Source organism: Macrobrachium nipponense, chromosome 3, assembly GCF_015104395.2.
Source record: "Macrobrachium nipponense isolate FS-2020 chromosome 3, ASM1510439v2, whole genome shotgun sequence".
Classification (NCBI taxonomy): domain Eukaryota; kingdom Metazoa; phylum Arthropoda; class Malacostraca; order Decapoda; family Palaemonidae; genus Macrobrachium; species Macrobrachium nipponense.
In genome coordinates, this window is record NC_087202.1 from 124,184,289 (window position 1) to 124,204,288 (window position 20,000).

General features: G+C 37.3%; 2 protein-coding genes across 12 annotated transcripts in view; one reads left to right on the forward strand and one right to left on the reverse strand.

Annotated features, from left to right (window-relative positions):
• The window catches only part of LOC135222034 (RNA-binding protein 1-like), a 171,165-nt gene extending 162,438 nt beyond the window's left edge, over positions 1-8,727 (forward strand). For all 10 annotated transcript variants that reach the window (XM_064260165.1, XM_064260167.1, XM_064260160.1 and 7 more), the window contains 2 exons: positions 924-994; positions 8,122-8,727. In XM_064260165.1, the coding sequence (XP_064116235.1) occupies positions 924-990 (67 nt within the window). In that variant the 3' untranslated portion in view covers positions 991-994; positions 8,122-8,727. The remainder of the gene's footprint in view (positions 1-923; positions 995-8,121) is intronic.
• A 1,405-nt stretch (positions 8,728-10,132) lies between these two features.
• The window catches only part of LOC135222037 (lanC-like protein 3), a 55,058-nt gene continuing 45,190 nt past the window's right edge, over positions 10,133-20,000 (reverse strand). The window contains exons 5-7 of one of the 2 annotated variants that reach the window (XM_064260171.1): positions 15,600-15,772; positions 15,156-15,272; positions 10,133-10,765 (exon numbers count right to left, since the gene is read on the reverse strand). In XM_064260171.1, coding sequence (XP_064116241.1) covers positions 10,521-10,765; positions 15,156-15,272; positions 15,600-15,772 — 535 coding nt within the window. In that variant the 3' untranslated portion in view covers positions 10,133-10,520. Of the gene's footprint in view, positions 10,766-10,795; positions 12,027-15,155; positions 15,273-15,599; positions 15,773-20,000 lie in introns of those variants that run through there. The other variant, XM_064260172.1, reaches the window with a different exon arrangement.

The window sequence follows — 20,000 nt, forward strand, 5'->3', positions numbered from 1 at the left end:
GAATGTCACAAGTGTGTGGGCTAAGGTCCTTCAGTTTTTTTCAGAGTTTCAGTATAAAAATCACCAAAGGTCAATCTTATGTAAAATAGATATGTACTAACTAAATTGTAGTGTTATTATTATAAATACATTTACTACCACTGAAGAGGTGATAGTTGGTGCAAGGTTAAGTTTTGCGAGTTGAACAGCCACAGTTGGTAGGGAGGGAGTGAAGGAAACAGGGGAAGGGAAGAGACACAAGGGAACACTTAAAAAAAAAAAAAAAAAAAAAAAAAACTGCTATAGTAGACTCGTATCAACCGTGCATCTGATATCTAAGCCAGTCCCTTATGACACTCCTGATTGGCTGTTAAGCCAATCACAGGGCTGGAAACTCAGTCTCCCGAGAGAGTTCACACAGGCAGGATGTATGTTCCACTTCTGAGAGGTACTTTTGAAAGACTTATCCCTCAGTAGAAGTGGAACATACATCCAGGTTATGTGAACTCTCTCGAGAGACTGAGGGTTTCCAGCCCTGTGATTGGCTTATCAACAGCCAATCAGGAGCATTATTAGTGACTGGCCTAGACATCATATGTATGTACAGAGGGCTACAGACATAAATGTATGTGAGCTAAATCCTTGGTGTATCAATTACAATTTGGTCATTTTTATTCTGTAGGCTTTTAATTTGGCTCTTTCTCTCCTTCCTTAGGCCTGATGTTTTCTTGTAGATTTTCTGCAGTGTATATTTTTATTTTCTGTTTAGTTTTATAATGTAGCATACATATGTTTTGAAATCGGTTTGTCTGTTATCAAAACTAAAAATATTGGAATTAGTTTTCCAAGTAGTTGTTTAAAGCTTTTATTAAGAAAATACTGATGCTATTTTTTATTATTGATTTAGTTGAAGAAAATTCTAAAACTTGCATTTTCCTTTGTAGATATGATGACTATCGGCGCCGTAGTGAGTCTCCAGCTTTTAAAAGACGCAGCCGTTCAAGGTCTTAAGTAGGTAAGGAAAATGTGTCCTGAAACATTTTAAACTAATTTTGACCAACTTGCTGGACGAGTCAGTTGTATACTCGCCTACCGATCTGATAACCCTTGTTCGCTCATAGCTGCAGCCAGCGCGTAATCAGAGGAATGTATCTGGTGATTAGAAATTCATTTATCAATATAATGTGTTTTGGATCCCACAATAAGCTGTAGGCCTATTGATAAATAGAAATCCAATCCTTAGGTCCAACCCAAGGAGAGCTCATTGGTCTGGTCAAACTATGATATACCTAACTTACACTAATTTTGTTTTTACAATTAGGGTTTTTTGTTTAGATGTTGCATGGTTTCTTTAAAAGGCACTTTTCGCTTAGGGTGAGCCTTGGTTATCAGGAAGTCTTGATCAGGAAACTTGCAAGGTCGAGTCTTAACATGAATTTCTAGGCATGAAATTGGATATAATTGGGTTTTTTCACTATCCACTTGGTATTGTGATGACTAATGCTATTAATAGAGAGAGCCAAGAGGTCTAGATAACCAAGTGTTTTGTCAGGTCACAAACAGAATCGAGCTGTCTCCTTGAATGATAGATGATTGTTATTATTCAGTAGATGAAACCTATTCATATGGAAGAAGCCCAAAGGGGTCATTGACTTGAAATTCAAGCTCCTAAAAAATTTGGTCTTCATTAGGAAGAAGTGGAAGTACGTACAGGGAAATACAGAAAGAAGAGATCCCGCTTATTAAGAAAGTCAGTAAATAGGCAACTGGATGGAAAAGGTATTAAAATGCAAGAAGAATAGTAGTGTTCCCCCCCCCCCCCCCCCTTTGTATTCACAGGGGGATAGGTAGGTACCAGACAACACCCCCCTTCAAAGACTAGTTGAAACCCCTATAAAAACTTTAAATTGCCCATTTTGTTAGGTAAAAATCAAGAAACCCCCACTAAAAATGTTTATAACTATTTTTTTTAATAGTTTTATTGCAAAAGGTCCATTTTATGATGAAATTAATGATAGAGAATTTGTGGATATTTTTCATAGAAAAATATCACGAATATGTGAATTTTCCCTGAATAATGAGGGTATATGTTGTAGAGAGAGAGCCATGAAAGTGATGCATTTTATTTTCACTGAACTTTTGAAGTAAGTTCCAATTGCACGATATCTTCTTGGAGAGGCAGTTCCACAGCCTGTTGGTGTGAGGAATAAAGGACTTCTTGAACTGAGAAGGTTGACAGGGAGGCACATCTACTGCATACGTACTGCTGTTTAGTGCTTCTCGTTGTTCTAGGCAGATAAAGGGGATCAGGGATCAATTGAAATACAATTTAGGATATACTCAGTAAATGAGAGATGCCCCCGGTGGGGGTCATTTTCTTCTGGTTGTTCAAGTTAATAAATAGCACAGATTGGTTATGGAACATCTCTTAATTATAGGGCAGTTTTCTTAGCTGTATTACATTTTTCTTTAAGTAAGAGGCAGGGATGCTGAATCTAGAGAAAGGTAATGCCTCTTGCTAAGTGTTTATATGCAGCCTGTAAATCATTAATGTTGATATGCAGTCGAAATCACTGTTAATATCAGAAAGCAGTTTAGTTAGACCAATGGTCCCAGTTTTAATTTTCCATAGAGGTTACCAAAACTAACTGTTCTTGAGTGAAGTTTGAAACGATGATGCATGGAAGAATAAGGTAACAAAAGTGAAAGGGAGAAGAAGTGCAGCTGTAGCCAAGTGAATGCTGCAGAATTGCCCGTAGTAAAGTCTGTGTTGTGCTTTATAGAAACACTTGAAGTAGTAGTTCCTTTTGTGTAACACTTTCTAGAGAAAAGTGGTGATAGGAGTTATTCCTTTCTTCAATATTGCTGATACATACTGTCCAGGTACCATGATGTTTGATTACCGAGACAAAATTTAAGTAATTTGTCTACATTGCTTTATTGCCATTTGTACTTGCATCACAGTACTAATTATAGTATTTATGTCGGCAGTATTTCAACCTGTCTTGCAAGTCTTGTTGTATTATGTGAAATATAAATAGAAGATTCCCTGTTGTGTATGAAATTAGTCTTTATGTGGTAAGGTAATGGCATGAAATCATCACCTGTTCTCCAGTCACACAAAATTTCTGGCTAGGTCGACTTCATTCCAATCAGATGTGGTCATAAGGGAGCTGTCAGAACTGTGAACTGTCCTTATATTTTTTGAAGCGCATTCAATCAATCAAAAAAATACTGTAAATACCTGTAACATTGCCAAGTGTGTGCCATACAAAATACTATTTTTTGTTTTAATTATAGTGCATTTTAGATGTGGGTTTGTAAAGTTAAGTTGTTCATATAGGTAACAAACCTTCAGTCTTAAGATTAAGATAAATCTTCTAGCACCAGCTGGAAAACTGGTAAAATTAATTTTAAAAAATTGTGTATGCAAGGAACTATTGGCATCTGTGTTTGATCACAAGATGTGTGGGATCTCCCACAATGGCTTTGGCACCTCATGGTTGAGTCAGTTACTTCTGTACTGCCTTTAAGAGAGGGTGCATTTTGCTCTCTGTCCTTTTAAAGCCAGTTTAGTGTGCCTGCTTCTTTTGTTGCTTTTTGTTTCAGTGTGTGTGAGATTGCCGTTGGTTTGTACGGGTATTGTGGTATCATGAAACTTTTTACCTCCCCAACCAAGGTTTCTTTGGGATCTCGTAAGAAACTAGGAAATGGCGGGGTATTAATGGGTTCCCTTGTTAGAGATTTTTAATGTGTCCACGGATCCACACCAAATGTGTAGTAGGTGCAGAGAAAATGTATGTACAATTACTAATCCTTGTTCTGTATGTCGTTGTTGGCCAGTGGAACAATGGACAAAGTTTTATGAGAAGGGTCAGTAGAGAAGAAAGGAGATGCCACCATCTTTGATTAATGAAGCGCCTTCATCTTTTGTTCTGCCTAATTGTGATGCTGATCCATGTGTTTCTCCAACTATGCTAAATGCGTCCCATAGTAGTGTTTCAGCTATAGATGTGCACAGAATGAAAGGTATGTGGGTGGCGTAGGCCTATTACAGTTACCAACCTTGGATGGCTTGTCAAAACAATGTGTCACATCCCTCCATGGCCTTTCCCTGTGGGTGTTCCTTCTTCCCCTGGTCTCATGGCCTCCTTTTACCCTCGCATCCTCGGTGTTGTCGATTACAACTATGCTTTATGAACAAATTGCAAGCATTAAAGGAAAAAATTGATAAGATATGCAAGAAGGTGCGAGTCGTCGTCATCATCTACTTCTGGTTCAGCATCTTCGCAAGCTTCAATAATGTCAGTGTGTGCTCCAGTCAAACAGTTGAGGATGATTAATTTCTGCTTCATCTTCAAGTTAGGACTGTCACATACCTTAAAAAGAAAGCACTAAAAATACTAGTCATTAACACTGAAACAAAGAATGACAGTTATCACAGCTGACGAAATCGATGGATGTTGGAGTGGAAGCTGCTGAGTGCGATTGTAAGGGCGACAGAAAAGAAATTTGTGAATTCTGCGAGAGTTTGTCCCAGTCTTCACTGTAAGGCCGTTCAAGATGAGAAAAGACAACAACACTCCAATTAAAAGATCGAATAGTAAAGTGTTGGGAGATTCTTCATTATGAGGGAGTACATTCATCTAACGGGCTGGGCAATTGATAAGATATGCAAGAAGGCGCGAGTCGTCGTCATCATCTACTTCTGGTTCAGCATCTTTGCAAGCTTCAATAATGTCAGTGTGTGCTCCAGTCAAACAGTTGAGGATGTTTAATTTCTGCTTCATCTTCAAGTTAGGACTGTCACATACCTTAAAAAGAAAGCGCTAAAAATACTAGTCATTAACACTGAAACAAAGAATGACAGTTATCACAGCTGACGAAATCGATGGATGTTGGAGTGGAAGCTGCTGAGTGCGATTGTAAGGGCGACAGAAAAGAAATTTGTGAATTCTGCGAGAGTTTGTCCCAGTCTTCACTGTAAGGCCGTTCAAGATGAGAAAAGACAACAACACTCCAATTAAAAGATCGAATAGTAAAGTGTTGGGAGATTCTTCATTATGAGGGAGTACATTCATCTAACGGGCTGGGCAATAGTGAGGTTGTGGTTCGCCCCTGGGCCGGAAGATCAAGGTCAAGATCCCAACAGCCGTGGAAAGTCGACAACCACATTCACCCTAGCATTTTTTCAAGAACTAGCCAGGATCGGCCATCGGATAATACAGCAATAATCTTTCAAGTAGATCTGAAACTCCTTGCAACATAGCTGTGACTGGCATTCCCCTTTAAGGACCAAAGATAGATGTTTAGATGTTGCATGAATTACTGCATTCAAGTCCTGCAGTCTGTGTTACAACATGTTAATGCAAGGATTTCAGGTGGGGATAATTCTTTGCGATCAAATAGATCTTTTAAAACGCCCCCCTGCTGAGAGGTAGGAAATATTATATGACACCTGTTAAGGCTCCCTACAAACCATTGCGACAAGCTACTGATAGAAGCTTGGCTCTAAAAACAGTCTTTTTGCTGGCTCTAGCATCTACGAAAAGATTAGGGGAACTGCATGGTTGTCATATGAAGTGAAGCATTCCAGAAGTTATTAGTCTTCAGATTTATACCAGAATTCATGGCTGAGATGCAGAATTCAGCAGTTGCAGATGACAGATTTCTCTTCTTTTCTATACCTTCTTTGGGAGACTGTGGATAATGACCCTGAGGAAGTGTTATGTCTTGTCAGGTGCTGCGTGCTTATTTAAAAAGAACTAGACATCTGAGACATAGATGGCAAAGGCCTTTTGTTATCACAGTTCAGGTCAAGAAAGAAGTGTCCAAGAATACAATGTGCTTTTTTGGTTTAAGGGCAACCAATTAGTAATGCATTGTTTTGACAGAATCTGAAAAGCCAGATAATGTTTAGAGCTCATGACATCAGAGGTCTGAGCTCTTCTTTGTCATTCAAGATTGTCTGTTCAGAGAACCACTTTCACTTTCTTTTATTTGAAGGACATTGCTTGTAGGTCCTTGGACACTTTTCCTTTTGTCCGGTGGTGGCTGCTCAACAAGTTGTGTAGTACCCTTGGCAGGTCAGTTTGCATCTAGTTTAAGATGAAAGTATGAGTGAACGAGATGACTGGTCTTTTTCTTTTCTACATATTCTGTCTACTTCTTTACCTATGGGCGGTAAGGAGAATAGTATCATCTAAAGCTGGAACGGACTACAGTAATACCCCAAACCAACATGAAGTTAGGTTCCAGACCCTCTCGCACAAAGGAAGTTTCGCGTAAGTTTGGCACACTCTAAAAATGCTGATAAATGCTTACTTCTAGAGTTTGAACACTAAATATGATCCTAATCATGCTCCCTACATATTAAGCTAAGTTGACTTTTAAATGAAGTTAAAGTTACTGTAATTTCATTTAAAAGTTAGCCTAATACATTACTCATAAAAAATAAATAAATTGTTGGTAAAAATATAGGAGTCCGTACATACATACAACATAGCCCTCTCTTCTTTCCCCCAATTTCTTTAAAATACTATCACAGATTTTGTAATTACAGTTATATTATTGTTATTAATAATTGAAAACATTATTAACATGACACATACTAACATGTACCATAAAAATACTCATCTCAGTAAAAAAATATTTATTTAATGTTATTCACACAAAAGTTTGATAACTTATAATTGCATCTAATAAATTTTGTAACACTTTTCATTGGTGTCTGTGAAATACTCGCATATGATAGTTAGGTTCCAATGAAAAGTTCATGCTATTGTGAATTCGCGCAACTCGAATCACGTAAGATTGAGGTATTACGGTAGATACAGATGAGTGAGACAGCCAATGCGGTTAGCGATCAATAGTGCAAGATACGTTTCAGTAACAATACGTCCCTCTCTGTAGCAAGGAGAGAGAGAAGAATGAAAACAAACCCACATAAGAGGATAGGATATGTTGGTTTGTTATAGGAACAGATAGCTCTCCCTCTAACGCAAGTGCAATAAACACCCAGAAATATGACCCTAAAGATACTCGTATATTATAGGCTGTAAGGTTGAGGTCAGTTATCTTCAAATAGCTTTTATTCGGAAATTGACTAAAGGAGGCAAACTCCCAGTCAGTTTATAATACTTACCTCCCACCATGAGTGTCAGTTTATAATACTTACCTCCCACCATGAGTAAGTACCCTAATGTTAAGACCAAAGGTTTGTTTCATTTATGAACTAATGGCAATATTTTTTTTTAAATAAATTTGTATTTTTCATAACCAACAAACCTGAGGTCCTAACATGTTAAAGACCCACCTCAAACCGCCCCTCTGGATGATGCTAAAGGCTTTGTGGGAGATCCCACATAGCTTGTGATCAAGCACAGCTGGTAATAGTTCCTTGCATACACAAGTATTAAAAAATTAATTTTACTGGTTTTCCAGCTGGCACTAGAAGATTTATCCAAATGTTAAGAATTCAGATTTGTTATTTATGAAAATGCAAATCGATTTTAAAAATAAATAAATAATAATAATTATGGCACGAAGTCGCAAGTCCCCTTGGTGCCTTCATGTAAGATAAAAATTGCTCGGAATATTTTTCTAAGTAATTTTCCAGATGTCATTCCAATTTCAAATTGACGTATTTGAGAACAAGTGATTGTTAGTGTTTTTTTTCTTAATGTTTTATCTTATGGAAACTTAATTTCCGGTTTATTTTGTAAATGTAGGAAAAATATGAGTATCTTGATAAGCACTAATACAGTACTTTCCAAATTTTCTGGGTTTTTACCTATAAATGCCATGCATCTTCATGTTTTGGATTTTTGTCTGAGACTGGTCAACAACTGCTTAGATGTCTCAGTTTATTGTCAGGTAGTAGAAAAAAAAAAGTAAGAGGAGTGGTAAACCAATTTGGGATTAATGAATGGTCATTGGGGTAATAAGAGTCAGTAAAGTAATAGTGGAGAGTTTTTAAGTTCATTGAATTATTGCATGGTTGTGCAATTTAGAGCATGTTGTGAATTAAGGGTCGCTTGAGAAAAGGGGCTCTGGCTTTGTGTTATATAAAGATGATCCAGGTGAAATGAGGCGATATTTAATGAACAGTTAATTTGAACTTTATTTTTTTTTCTTTTGCAGCCAGGACAATGGAATCTTCTTAGAACAAAGGAAGCCTTGCTTAAAGACTCAAGATGATAATGAAGTTTTTAAACCAGGCTACAAGGTGCATCATACTGTATAGCTGTCCTTTGTAAGTGATAATTTCCTATGCCAGGGCCCAAAAATTACATTTTTATTTTTATTACTAGACTTGACTTTACTACTTATTCTTTAGTTTGCCAGTTTGGTTTATGATGTCACATGTATTTTTTATATGGAAAGAAAATCTTTTTCCTTGGCATAGCCAGTTGTGTTGTAGAATATTTAGTAATTGTAAATGGATAGTGATAGCTACTGACTGCTATTCTTTATTAAACTGGATTTAGAATGAGTGTTGTAAGGATGTATGCTGTCATTCAATCAAGAAGAATTTTTTAAGGATGTTATGAATGGATGTATAAATGGCAACCCCATGCCCTTCTCAATTCTTTTATCTGGCATTAAAGCTATGAAGTGGAATAGGCATTACACAATAATGACAAGATCTGCTATCACAGGACAAGATCTCCAAATTGGGAAAGGTAAGGGGCAATTCAGTATAGGGTAAGGTTACAAGTTGTGAAACTAATAAAATTTCACAAATTATTCTCTTTCATTTTCATATGATATTTTAATTCTTAAAAACGCCGCTAATGTGTAAAAATACCAACAAAGGCAGCTATTCTAGTTGAAGATTCTTTATAATGTTAGACTTGACGTAACTTGTCCAAATTAATTCATGACTTGCTTAAGGGGAAAGGCCTGCAACAGGAGGTATTAAAGATAATGGAGAACAACACTCACCCCTTTCTGGCAGAGAAAGCCTCTAGCAGGTGAGACCAGATGTTCACAATGGAGATGGATGCCTCGGTTGTTACTGGCATCAATCAGAGAAATGAACTACTTGGTATTTTTCGTATAACAGGGTATATACTGTGTACCTGCACAAACCTTTACATAATCCTACAATAAGTATCTGCAGTTTGTCTCCCATGACACAACATACAGTGTAAGTTTAGGGCTCTTTGCTTTAGCTTGGTAACAACTCCCCAAACCTTCCAACTTGTGTCAGAATGGGCATGGAAAAAGTATATGACTGAGGAGGTACCTCGATGATGGGATAATCCTTGCACCATCAGGAGAGAAAGCAGCGAGACACGCATATGAGGTCCTGGCACTAATAATAAACCTCATGAAATTGGACCATCTCCTTAAGGTGAACAAAGTACTCAGGGATGCAGATGGATGATAGAAGTGAAGGCCCCCTTCCTGTCAGCATCACATCATCCAGCAAAGCAGTGGCAGATCCAGGAGAGGGACATACATCTGAGCAGCATGTGTATTTCAAGGATGTGGGGCCCAGAACAGAGGGCACGGTGACAGTCGTGAAGAGCAATTACGCCACTGTGGAAGCCAAGATGCTTCTGAATCCAGTGAGCCCCGAGACCCTCCCTCAGGCAGGATAAGGGTGCACCAGCCTTCAAGAACAACCACTCGGTCCTACCTTGGACAGCTTTACCTTTGGCCTATAGGTGATAAAGGAGCATTAAGCCCTTAGCTCTACCTGAGAAAGAACAGGAGGCATAGTTCTTGATCTCAGCCAACTATGGAGCAGAGTGTAGCTGCAGATAGGCTGTTTCACACATTGGAAGAGGAAGGTCAGCTCAGTTTACAAGCAACTGTAGGCTTACACAATAGATTCAATTTTTTAAAATAAAATACCCCCTGGGGAGATACAAATTAATTACAAATTTGTCATGTTCGTATCCTACAAAACATTCAAATTACTTGAGAATTGGTAATTTAATAAAAGTAAGATAGACAATAGGAATGTCACAGAGATTCAGTATAAGGACGGTTTATAATGTTTTACTAAAATATTGTACTGCAAGAAGCCACATATCTTTGAAGAGCAACAAAGCTTCACTTTCAGTGGCAAAATTAAATACAGTATACTGAATTCATGGACGAAGTGAACTAACAAGTTAGGTATATTTGACAATGAAACAAGTTTACAATATGCAAGAATTGACCCTTGTCACATTTATTTGAACACAAAATTATATAAATCCAGAATTATGCTACAGCTCCGTCTAATCTCAACTTGAGGAAAATAAATTGGATGAAAACTATGGAGGATATGCAGGTATGCTGCTGATAGGAAGTACTATCTTGAATTTTCTAGGTGTGTAACGAATATGCTAGAACTGTCAGGGGCTTTAAACAAAGCATTTGGGGCTATTAAGTCTTTAGTGCAGTAATGTGTAATATGGATCACATTTACAAGAAAAAATATTGCAATATCAAAAAGTAACACATGGCTAACAGACTTTCATGGTACAAAAACTGCCCTATTTACATATACAGTCAGATTCAAATAAATAAAAGGAAGGACACCTTTAAAAAATATTGAAAAGAGGGAATGAAGAGTGCTGTGGATCCACAAGATCTGCAATAAAACATACAGTGCCAGATAAACCTTCATACAAACTGTAGGGGCTGTCAGGTGTCCGAGCTTTCACAAATTCCTTGGAATAAAGGAAATTGGAGAATTGCAGCGCTCTGTGAAGATGCATTTTGTCTCCAGTGAGTCGATAAAGAGTTAGAAAAACGTAGCCACTGCCTGCAACTCCATGACAAATCCCTAAAAGATGATAATATAATTTAATATGAAATGATCATAAATCCCTAATTGATCTTTTACCTTATCACGGAGTAGTCTTTTATCTACTCCAAAATAATGTTTAATAATGAACAAAACTTTCAGTGCATATAAACCACTGTTTCATATTTATCCAAGTACTGGCTATTAGGTTAAAAGTAATGCCCGAGGTGCACATTGACAATTCAAGACTGCGACCATCTCAACACCTGAAAATTCACTTACGGTGCCACTACGATGCAGTTGCATGCAAGGCACTATCAATTGGCATGATCTAAAACCACATCTGCGAGCTATACTTGTCTTCCCACTCGTCTTGTGATTTTCATGAAATAATTTGATATAAATGTCATTTTTACCATTTTTAACAGTAACCTCTATAGTGTTTATTCCTCATAATGTATTTATGTAATTTCAATTTTCATTCTCATAGTGCTGAATGACCCTTTGAGTCCCAGTGCTTGGTTTTATATAAAGCCTAATGCACATTTTCAATCTTAAGAAATCTTAAGATTAGTAATTTTTTTATTTTATTTAAAAATCAAAATGTTGTGTACACTAATTTTTTTTGCAACAATTTCCTCAACTAGAAACCAACTCCAATATTTTCAAAAAAGACAAAATAAGTCTCTGAATTGGTAAAGAATATGTAAATATATTTGTGGGAATGTGGGAAAAAAAAAAGATTCTCAGTATTTTCAAGAATTTACAGTTTTTAAACTTTTTTTCTTTTATACAAACAAGTCAGTCGGCTGTTAACGCAATAAAATATAATTTATTACAATATTCTGAAGCAAGAGATAAAAGACATTTTCTGGTTTTAGTAAATTACATATTGGATTAAAGATTCTCAGTATTGTTGATATACCTTTAATATTATGGTGGCATCCATGGTCAAGACACATGACAGTAGCGTATGTAAATTGCAATTAAACTGTTGTGAATCCTAATGACTTCGCGGACATCACCGTCCAGTAAAAACGTTAAATTTGGGCACAGCCTCAATTATTTGCACCTGGTGCATACGACTACTTAAATACACGATCTCATCTCAACGTGTGAAAGACTGTCGTAAATGATTCATTGCTTATGACGTCATGGTGTCCTAATCAGCTGACTAATTTGTGTGTGTGTGTGTGGTCCAAGGCCCACAAATGATGCTGATAGATCACCAAATCCAGCCGTTGCGATGGTCACGGTCTTGAATCACCAAGGTGTAACTCCGGCATAAATGATTGGTAAACTGAAAATATTGAAGATTAAAATAAAATCTCAGGAAATCTGAGACCACGCTTTGATTATCAGCTGTTGGTTAAAATTAGGTAATACTTTTTTTTTCTCTTACTTTACTGGGAATAAAGCATTCACATATAGTATTCATGGGACATAAAACTGTGATCAATTTGAAGACACCTTTACTTTATATACACTTCAGCAAAAAGCAGTCTCTGAAATTTAGAAAATCTCAAACTTATGGTGGGTTTCATGATTCAATTAGTTTAGATTCAGTACTTTGTAAAGTCTGCTGTGTAAGGAAGATAAGTTCACTGAAATCTTAGAAGTAATTTACAGATAAGAAAAACTGACAAGAGTTTTCCTAAATATAGAAGTAATTTACAGATAAGAAAAACTGACAAGAGTTTTCCTAAATATAAAAAAAACCGTTCAACTTTTTGTTTTTATAGAAAAGTAATGTCTTATTACAAAATATGCTTTTACTCCTATTTTCTGTCATTCCTCTACAATAAACCCATCACTTTTTTTTTTTTTTTTTTTTTTACGGCAGACTGGGCATACCATATTGTTTTCATATTGTATTTACATTATTGAAAAAATTATGGCGGAGATTAAAGAAAAAGTAAATTACCATATATACTCACGTATCATGCGACTTTTGAAGCCCTAATTTTGGAGCTAATTTTAAGGGGGTCACATCTTACAAGAGGTATAAAATTCCATTATGTAATAATCACATAATATAGTATCGTCACATAACATAGTATTGTATGATAAAATACAAACATAATGGATATGCATATTTTGCATGGATCTTTTAAAAAGCTATGCTTTTACTGCATCACATAATTATATTATGTATTTTCATATTGCTATTTGTTTTGTATTATAAAATACAAACATAGCAATCAATGTTTTGGGTTCGAAATCAGCAGAGGGCGATTGCAAGGTAAGTTTGTTTTGCTGTGCTGAACTCAAATCAGAGCGACTTTCTTGCTTCTAGTTAGCGCAAATGAATCTTAAGATACTCTATTTAATGAGAGAAGGTTATTTGATGTTAAACGAAGTGTTTTCAGTGGAAATATCACTCTAAATTTCATTCACAAATTATGTTTTTTAGTTATTTTTTCGTTAGTAGATGGCACTGAGGGCATGTTTATTGCGTAAACCAAAATCAACAGATTCCGTCCGATATTTTCACTTTATCTCATCAGAATACTATGAGCTTTACGTATTTATCTTTTATTGGAGTGAAAACAGTAAAATGCGTTCTTTCATGCCCAATAGTTTTGATCAAAACACTTTTCTCTAAAATTTTGTTTACAGTCGAGTTTGATGGTACCCCTTACTCTATATACCTTGGATGGTACTATACCAAAGTTTGCAAGTTTCATCCACATTGCTGATGTATGATAATAGTCATTAGCAGATCAACATTCTTTCCTCAACTTCAGCTAAAACTTACAGATTAAATTCAGCATTATATGCCTTAGTGAGTAAGGATATAGTAATGTAAAAATATATCAGCCCTATACTCCTTAACGTCATTTGTAACATAACTACAGTAATATTTTACTATCGTACGATGGTTGAATGCAAGCAAAAAGGCTGTTATCGGATTGGTTGTTCATAGCAAATCAGCTGTTTCTGGCTGTGTGCTTTCAAAACATGTAACATTACTAACAATACTTTTGGCATTCTCTCTTATTTTTTTAAACTTGACTAGAAGATGGGAAAGATTAATAGATGGAGGAAAAGGGGTTAGCCTAACTAAAAAAGGAATAGATAAAGAGGTTAGCCTATTGTTATTTGGTCTCGTAAATTTAACTCGCATGATACATGCGATACGTGATAAAATAATTTTTTTAAAGGTGAAAATTTAGGGGTCGCATGATATACGAGATTACTTGTTACGAGAGTATATAAGGTATACTAATTTTACAGGGAATACTGTATAAGAAAAATAAGGAGTGTTCTGAACTTCTTAATTATCAGAAAACATGTACGTATTGATGATGTTAGCTTTAATTTAAGGGATGATGACATGATCATGACTGGACAATAATGGCTGTCATAAGTGCGAGACAAAATTATCTGTAACAGGATTAATAGTATATTTGAAATGCAATCAGATGCAAGAATGTCAAATGAAGCCCTAGAAATTTTATTAGAGGTCTAAACTAATTATAAGTCCAGTTTGGAACTAGTGGAGAATAATTAAAACTAAAAGTGATATAAAGACTTTCAAACTGGAAAATTGGTGGCCTGTATTGAACTGTTTTCAAGAATGAGAGATTTTTGAGGGAATGTATAAATATATAACTCTGGCTGAAAAAGTAGTGAGATGTTTACTACCAAGCTGCTCTTGAGCCATCTTGTGCATTCACAGTGACATACCTACAGTTAAAAAATGTTACATACTGAATTAATTGGATGAGTGAATTAAAATTGTGTACATACAAACAAAAGGATAACTGCATACATGACTTCTTGTCACCAGTTTTTTTTTTTACGTTAAAAAGTCCTTGGCCCTACATTTTCCTTCAGACCCCTCTTCAGTAATAATAAAGAAAGTAGAAAGAAGCACAAACATTTGGTTTTCCAATTTAGCAAACTCCGACTTATTACATGTTCAGTGACTGAAATCATGTCCTGGAGGAGGAGGGGGGGAGAGAAAAAAAGTGACATTGGCAAATTTTGAAAGGCCAAGGGCTAGGCTAAAGTTCAATCAACCAATAAGTTTCCTTTTGTGTGTGTGTATGTGTTGTTATTTATTAGTATTTATTTATTTACTTGTTTGTTTATTTTTTTTCTTTTTCTTTTTTTAAGCAATTAGTGGCACTCCACATTCCCTCCTTTCAATTATATCTGTAATTGACCGTCATCTGTTATTTTTGGATTTTGGCCCTTACTTGGTCATGCAACTACATGCATTTAAAACTGGGTGCTGACCATATAACCAATGATTGCTGAAGCATTTACTTCACTAAGAGTACAGCTTTTGACTACTAGGTTTGAATTTCCTTGCATAAGGGTACACTTAAACACATTTTTTTCTTTATTTGAAGAAATATGCATGCACAAGACAATTAATTATCCTATGAGAAACATCAGAAAAACAAAAATCATTACTAACCTGGACCCTTTCTCAACAGTCCTTTATGCCATGTGATTTCACCACATTTCAAACAAGAGTCTAAATATTTCTTGTCCTTATATATCATATAGGCTTTTGCTAAGAGATATATTGTACCTGAAACATGTGAAATTTGATCTAATTAAAATCCAGCTACAGCACAAGGTTTGTAAATATAAATAAATATATGTTGAAAGTTAATACTTTTCACTCTAAAACACACCATTAGTACAAAAATTTACCCTGAATGGTTTAGTTGGCAGTAAAGAGGGTTTGTTTGTGAAAGACCAACATCTTGACTAGGTAAGTCCTGACAACTGAACTGTCTGTTGCACAAACGAATTCATTACTTTTCTATAAAGCAAAATAGGATATATAAATTGTATAACTATATACTACTTGCAACCTTTTGAATTAAAAAAAGGGGATAAAACAATAACCTACCTGGAGCACCATGGCACCAGTGAACCAGCTCTTCCTCGGGCGGACGACTACCATCAAGTTCATCCATAGCACAAGGGAAGTTTCCAGATGAAGTTTGCAAGGTTAGAAGTGCATCTACACTTTTTCTTAACAAATCATTCGCTTGTGGCCTACTCTCCAGCCATGTTGGGAAACTGGAAAAAGTTTGCTCCGTAAATGGCACCCTCTAAAATGAGGGTAGTACTCAAGTGCAAACAAATAAAATTCACATACCTGAAAGTAATTCCGTGTAAGGCAACACTAAAACCTGAATCCATTTACAATTAATTTCCAATTCATCTCCATGACTAAGGAAGTCCAAGGTTTATTGAAAATTTATTCAACCAAAGAATTTAAAAAGGCCTCATATATATTAATCAATCACCTGACAGAAACTTATTGATGAATTAATCACCCACCACTATCATTTTATTTACCATAAGTATGAGTAAATTACAAAGCTTTATTCACTTTAAATACAATGTTTTGGGAATAAGCAAGTTCTAACATAAATCAATTAATCAGCATTGGTCTTATTACATGTAAAAAAAAAAACTGCTACAACACTTGAAGCATTGAAAGAAGAAAAATTTCAACAAGCATGCCTAGCCCACAGTGTATTGTCCAATTGCAACATCTCTCATTTTAATGTGCCAACCTCATTATTAAGGAGGTAATAATTAAAGAACACCATGATGTTGTAGGTGTAAATGTAATTGTGGCGAGTGTCAGGCAGTTCTGGATCCCACAGATCAGGCAACTAATTAAAATTATATTCCATATGTACTACTGTTACTTGTAGAATGCAGGGGAGGCTGTATAGGACCAAAATGGTTCATCCATTACCCAAGTTCAGGGTGCATTGTAAGCAACCTTTTAATACCACAAGTGTGGACTACACCAGCGCATTATGGGTTAAGGGAAATGGACAGAACCCTAAGAAAGTTTATCTAATCCTATTTACATGCCTAATAACCAGAGGCATACATATGGAACCAGTTGATAACCAGTCCTGTGACGTGTTCTCATGAGTTTTAGAAAATTTTGCATGTTGAGTGACAATGCTACAATGCTTGTAGCAGCATCAGAGTATCTCAGAACCATATCAAAGAATCTCAAGGTAAAGGAACATCTGTTGGAGATAGTGTAACTGGAAGTTCATTCCAGTGACAGCACCATGGTTTGGTGCTATATGAGGAAAAGCTGATAGCACTTCTTAAGTCATGGCTTAAAAAAGATTGCAGGCCAGGTCTTACTCAGTTATGAAGAACTGACCCATGTACTGGTGGCGCTGGAAGGGGTCATTAATGGTAGACAGTTAGGTTACACCCCTGGGGACTTGAATCAGTTGGAAATTTTAACCCTTAACTATTTGATTCTTGGAAGAAAGCTCAAGTCATTCCCAAGAGAAGTAGTAAATTGGGAAGAGATCTCTGGTGACCCTACCTATGGACAGAAAGAGTTCATGGAGAAAAGATTCCTGTCCAGGTTGTGAGACAACCTTTCCTGTATGTGGCCAGGTTGTGCGACAACCTTTGAAGATGAGGAGAGGGAGTATTTAACAATGCTAAGAGAGACCCATCAAGTAGGAACGGTGCATAGCTCTTGGCCCAGGATAGGGGAAGTAGTCCTCATTCATGACAAGGGCCAAGGAGGAAGTGGAAGTTAGGCCAAGTGGTCGAGTTATATATGGGGCAAGAAAAGGTCCCAAGAGTGGCTACTCTAAGACAGGCTCATAGCCAGATCATGAGACCTGTAATTAAGTCATACCCCTAAAGCTGTGGCAGGAGATGGAAAAAATTGGTCCTGCATTAGAAGTTATTCAGCCAAGCACCTGCCTGAGCAGAATGACTGCTCAGATAGCGGCAGAAGCCAGGAAGGCATTGATAAGAACAGGACTATTGTAAATAATGTATATTTGAGTTTTTCTTGCTGGGGAGTATGTCAAAACTCAACAAAAGAGATTGCACTTTACTGCAAACTGTAATGTATTTTTCCATATTTTCTCCACTTCCGTGAGTGGAAATGTGTATTATATGAAAGGAAGATTTTGTTTTTATGTATTTTTATTTACGTAATTGGGAAAAGCATTGTGTTTGGTTATTTTGTGTATTAGTCTGTAAGTGTGGTGTAATATCACATAAGTATCAGTCATCAGTTGTTTGTTGACTTGATAATTAGTCGAACGCTTGTTGTTGGTCAGCCGTGACCGTGAATTCAGTCTTGTTACAACTCCAGTACAGAGCGGTTTTACTAGAAATGAGTGACTCGGGTAAAAAAGGCATATGGACTAGACATTGTCCTGCGATCTCCAAGATGTCATAGGGATCTCCGAGCCTAAACGACTTATGTATTCCTACCTTAAAGTTCATTTTGGGGAAATTCTTAAAGAGGATATGCATATCTAATGATGGGGAGAATTTTTCCCATGGTGTTCTTTAGATGATAACGAAGTGGAGATTGTGCAGTCCAACATTCACATTTACAGTAAGTTAATATCATTTATATACTTATTATGTAATATACACAGCACAATGTAATATCTTGAATGTTATTTAGAATGCGTGAAGTAATCTGGGTGTCGTAGTATAGAACTTAGGCTATGATTTGGTTAGTACATTTCAATTCACATTAGGCTATACGATCCCTTGTGATTTGAAATTCTCTACTTATTTCAACACAAGTAGTAATAGGACTGAAGACTCACTTGGAGGAAGTCTTGGTGGAGGACTTCTTTATAGACTTTGAAAAAGGGCAAAGGTTGGAGCAAGGTCTCTCTTGGGGTCATGACTTCCCTCCTCCTCGAAAGGGCTGTTGCAGAGGTGAGAAAACCTTGGCAGAAGCTGTAGAAGCCGTCTTGGGACGCTTCAGTGGACTGTGCCAGCAAGTCATGAGTGGATTTATTCTGTAGAGCAGATAGAACCTCCTTCCAGTGTCTTGCGGAAAGAGATGCAACTTACGAATTAAGAGGGGAAAACAAGAGGGGTAACTTCTGAGTGATTGTCACCCCTTTGGTTTGAGAGGAACACCATAGCTCTCGCTTTTTGAGGATGTCCATGGCAATAAGCGAGGCCAATTCATCTGAACTGTCTCTGATTCCCTTGTCAGCGCACAAAGGATGCCTAAAAAATCAGAAGGTCCTCTGCAAGAACTGGGTAGTCCTCTATTTTCCTGACTAGTGCACCAACTGTCTAATCCAAGAAGCCGAATATTTCTAACACCTTTAAAATTTTCCTCATGATGTGATCCAGCTCAACTGAGGAAAAGATTTTGGCTGAAGATGCATCAACCAAACTGGAAAAGTCCCCCTGGGAAGAGGCGGACACTCCCAAGGAAGGAGCTTCCCCGGTGGCAGAAAAGCTTCGATGGCCGAGAAGCAAAAGAAACTTTGCCTTGATCTCTCTTGACTGCCAACCATTCTTTGACCTCATACAGGGACCTCTTCAAGGAAGATGAGAGCACTAACTTAGGAAGGCAAGGATCTGAGGGATGTTTCCTCATGAGGAACGAGGAAGCAGGCAAACTGAGAGACGCTGGCACAAAGAAGTCTGGGAAGCTTGCTAGCAGAAACCTTCAAAGGTTTGAATAGATGGTCTGGTTCTTCATCCTTGGAAGAAATGAGTGACAGGGAGTCATCCCCACTCTTGGCAGCAGACGTCTTCTTTTCAAGAAACCCATAAGTCTCCCAAATGGCAGCAAATGGGAGCTAATGAAGAATCCTCAGGTCAATGAGGGTGGAAGAGGCAGTGAAGGTAGCAGGCAGCCTAACAGCTGGCACCAAACTCCCAACTGCTGATGCCAAGTGTGGCATAGAAGTCGATGAGTGTGCTGGTGCAAGAGGGTGTGTCAACGCAGCTGGTGTCGAGTGCCTGGATGGAGACTGGCATTCGACAAGCGCCCACTTATGGGACAGGGCTGAGTGTCTAGGTACCAACACCTGGCACTCATCAGGACAACTAAGCTGTTGCATGTCAGTCGACAATGAGCTGGAGGAGGTGAGACAGCATAACTGCAGGAGGGTTGAGGGCTATGGCCCAAATCCCTATATCTCAAGACAGGCAGTGGAGGGCTGTAGTCAATAGTGGAATGCCTCTTCAGAGGTGAAGAGGCAGATGAAAAATGCTACCAGCACTTCCTAACAAGAGACGAACCATCCAAATCCGTTGACATCGGAGCACTGAAGGAGATGCCTTTACAATGGCACTCTGTTAAAGCCTGTGGGAACACAACAAGATTGACGGAGGGAGTGACTGCCCATGGGCAAGCCCCACCAGTCTCCTTTAGACCTCTAGTATGTCTTTTCCCTGAAGCAGGGGAGCAGGATAGTGACCTTTGTCTAGGAGAACTGGTGGGATGGACAGCCACCTCAGAATGCACTGCACC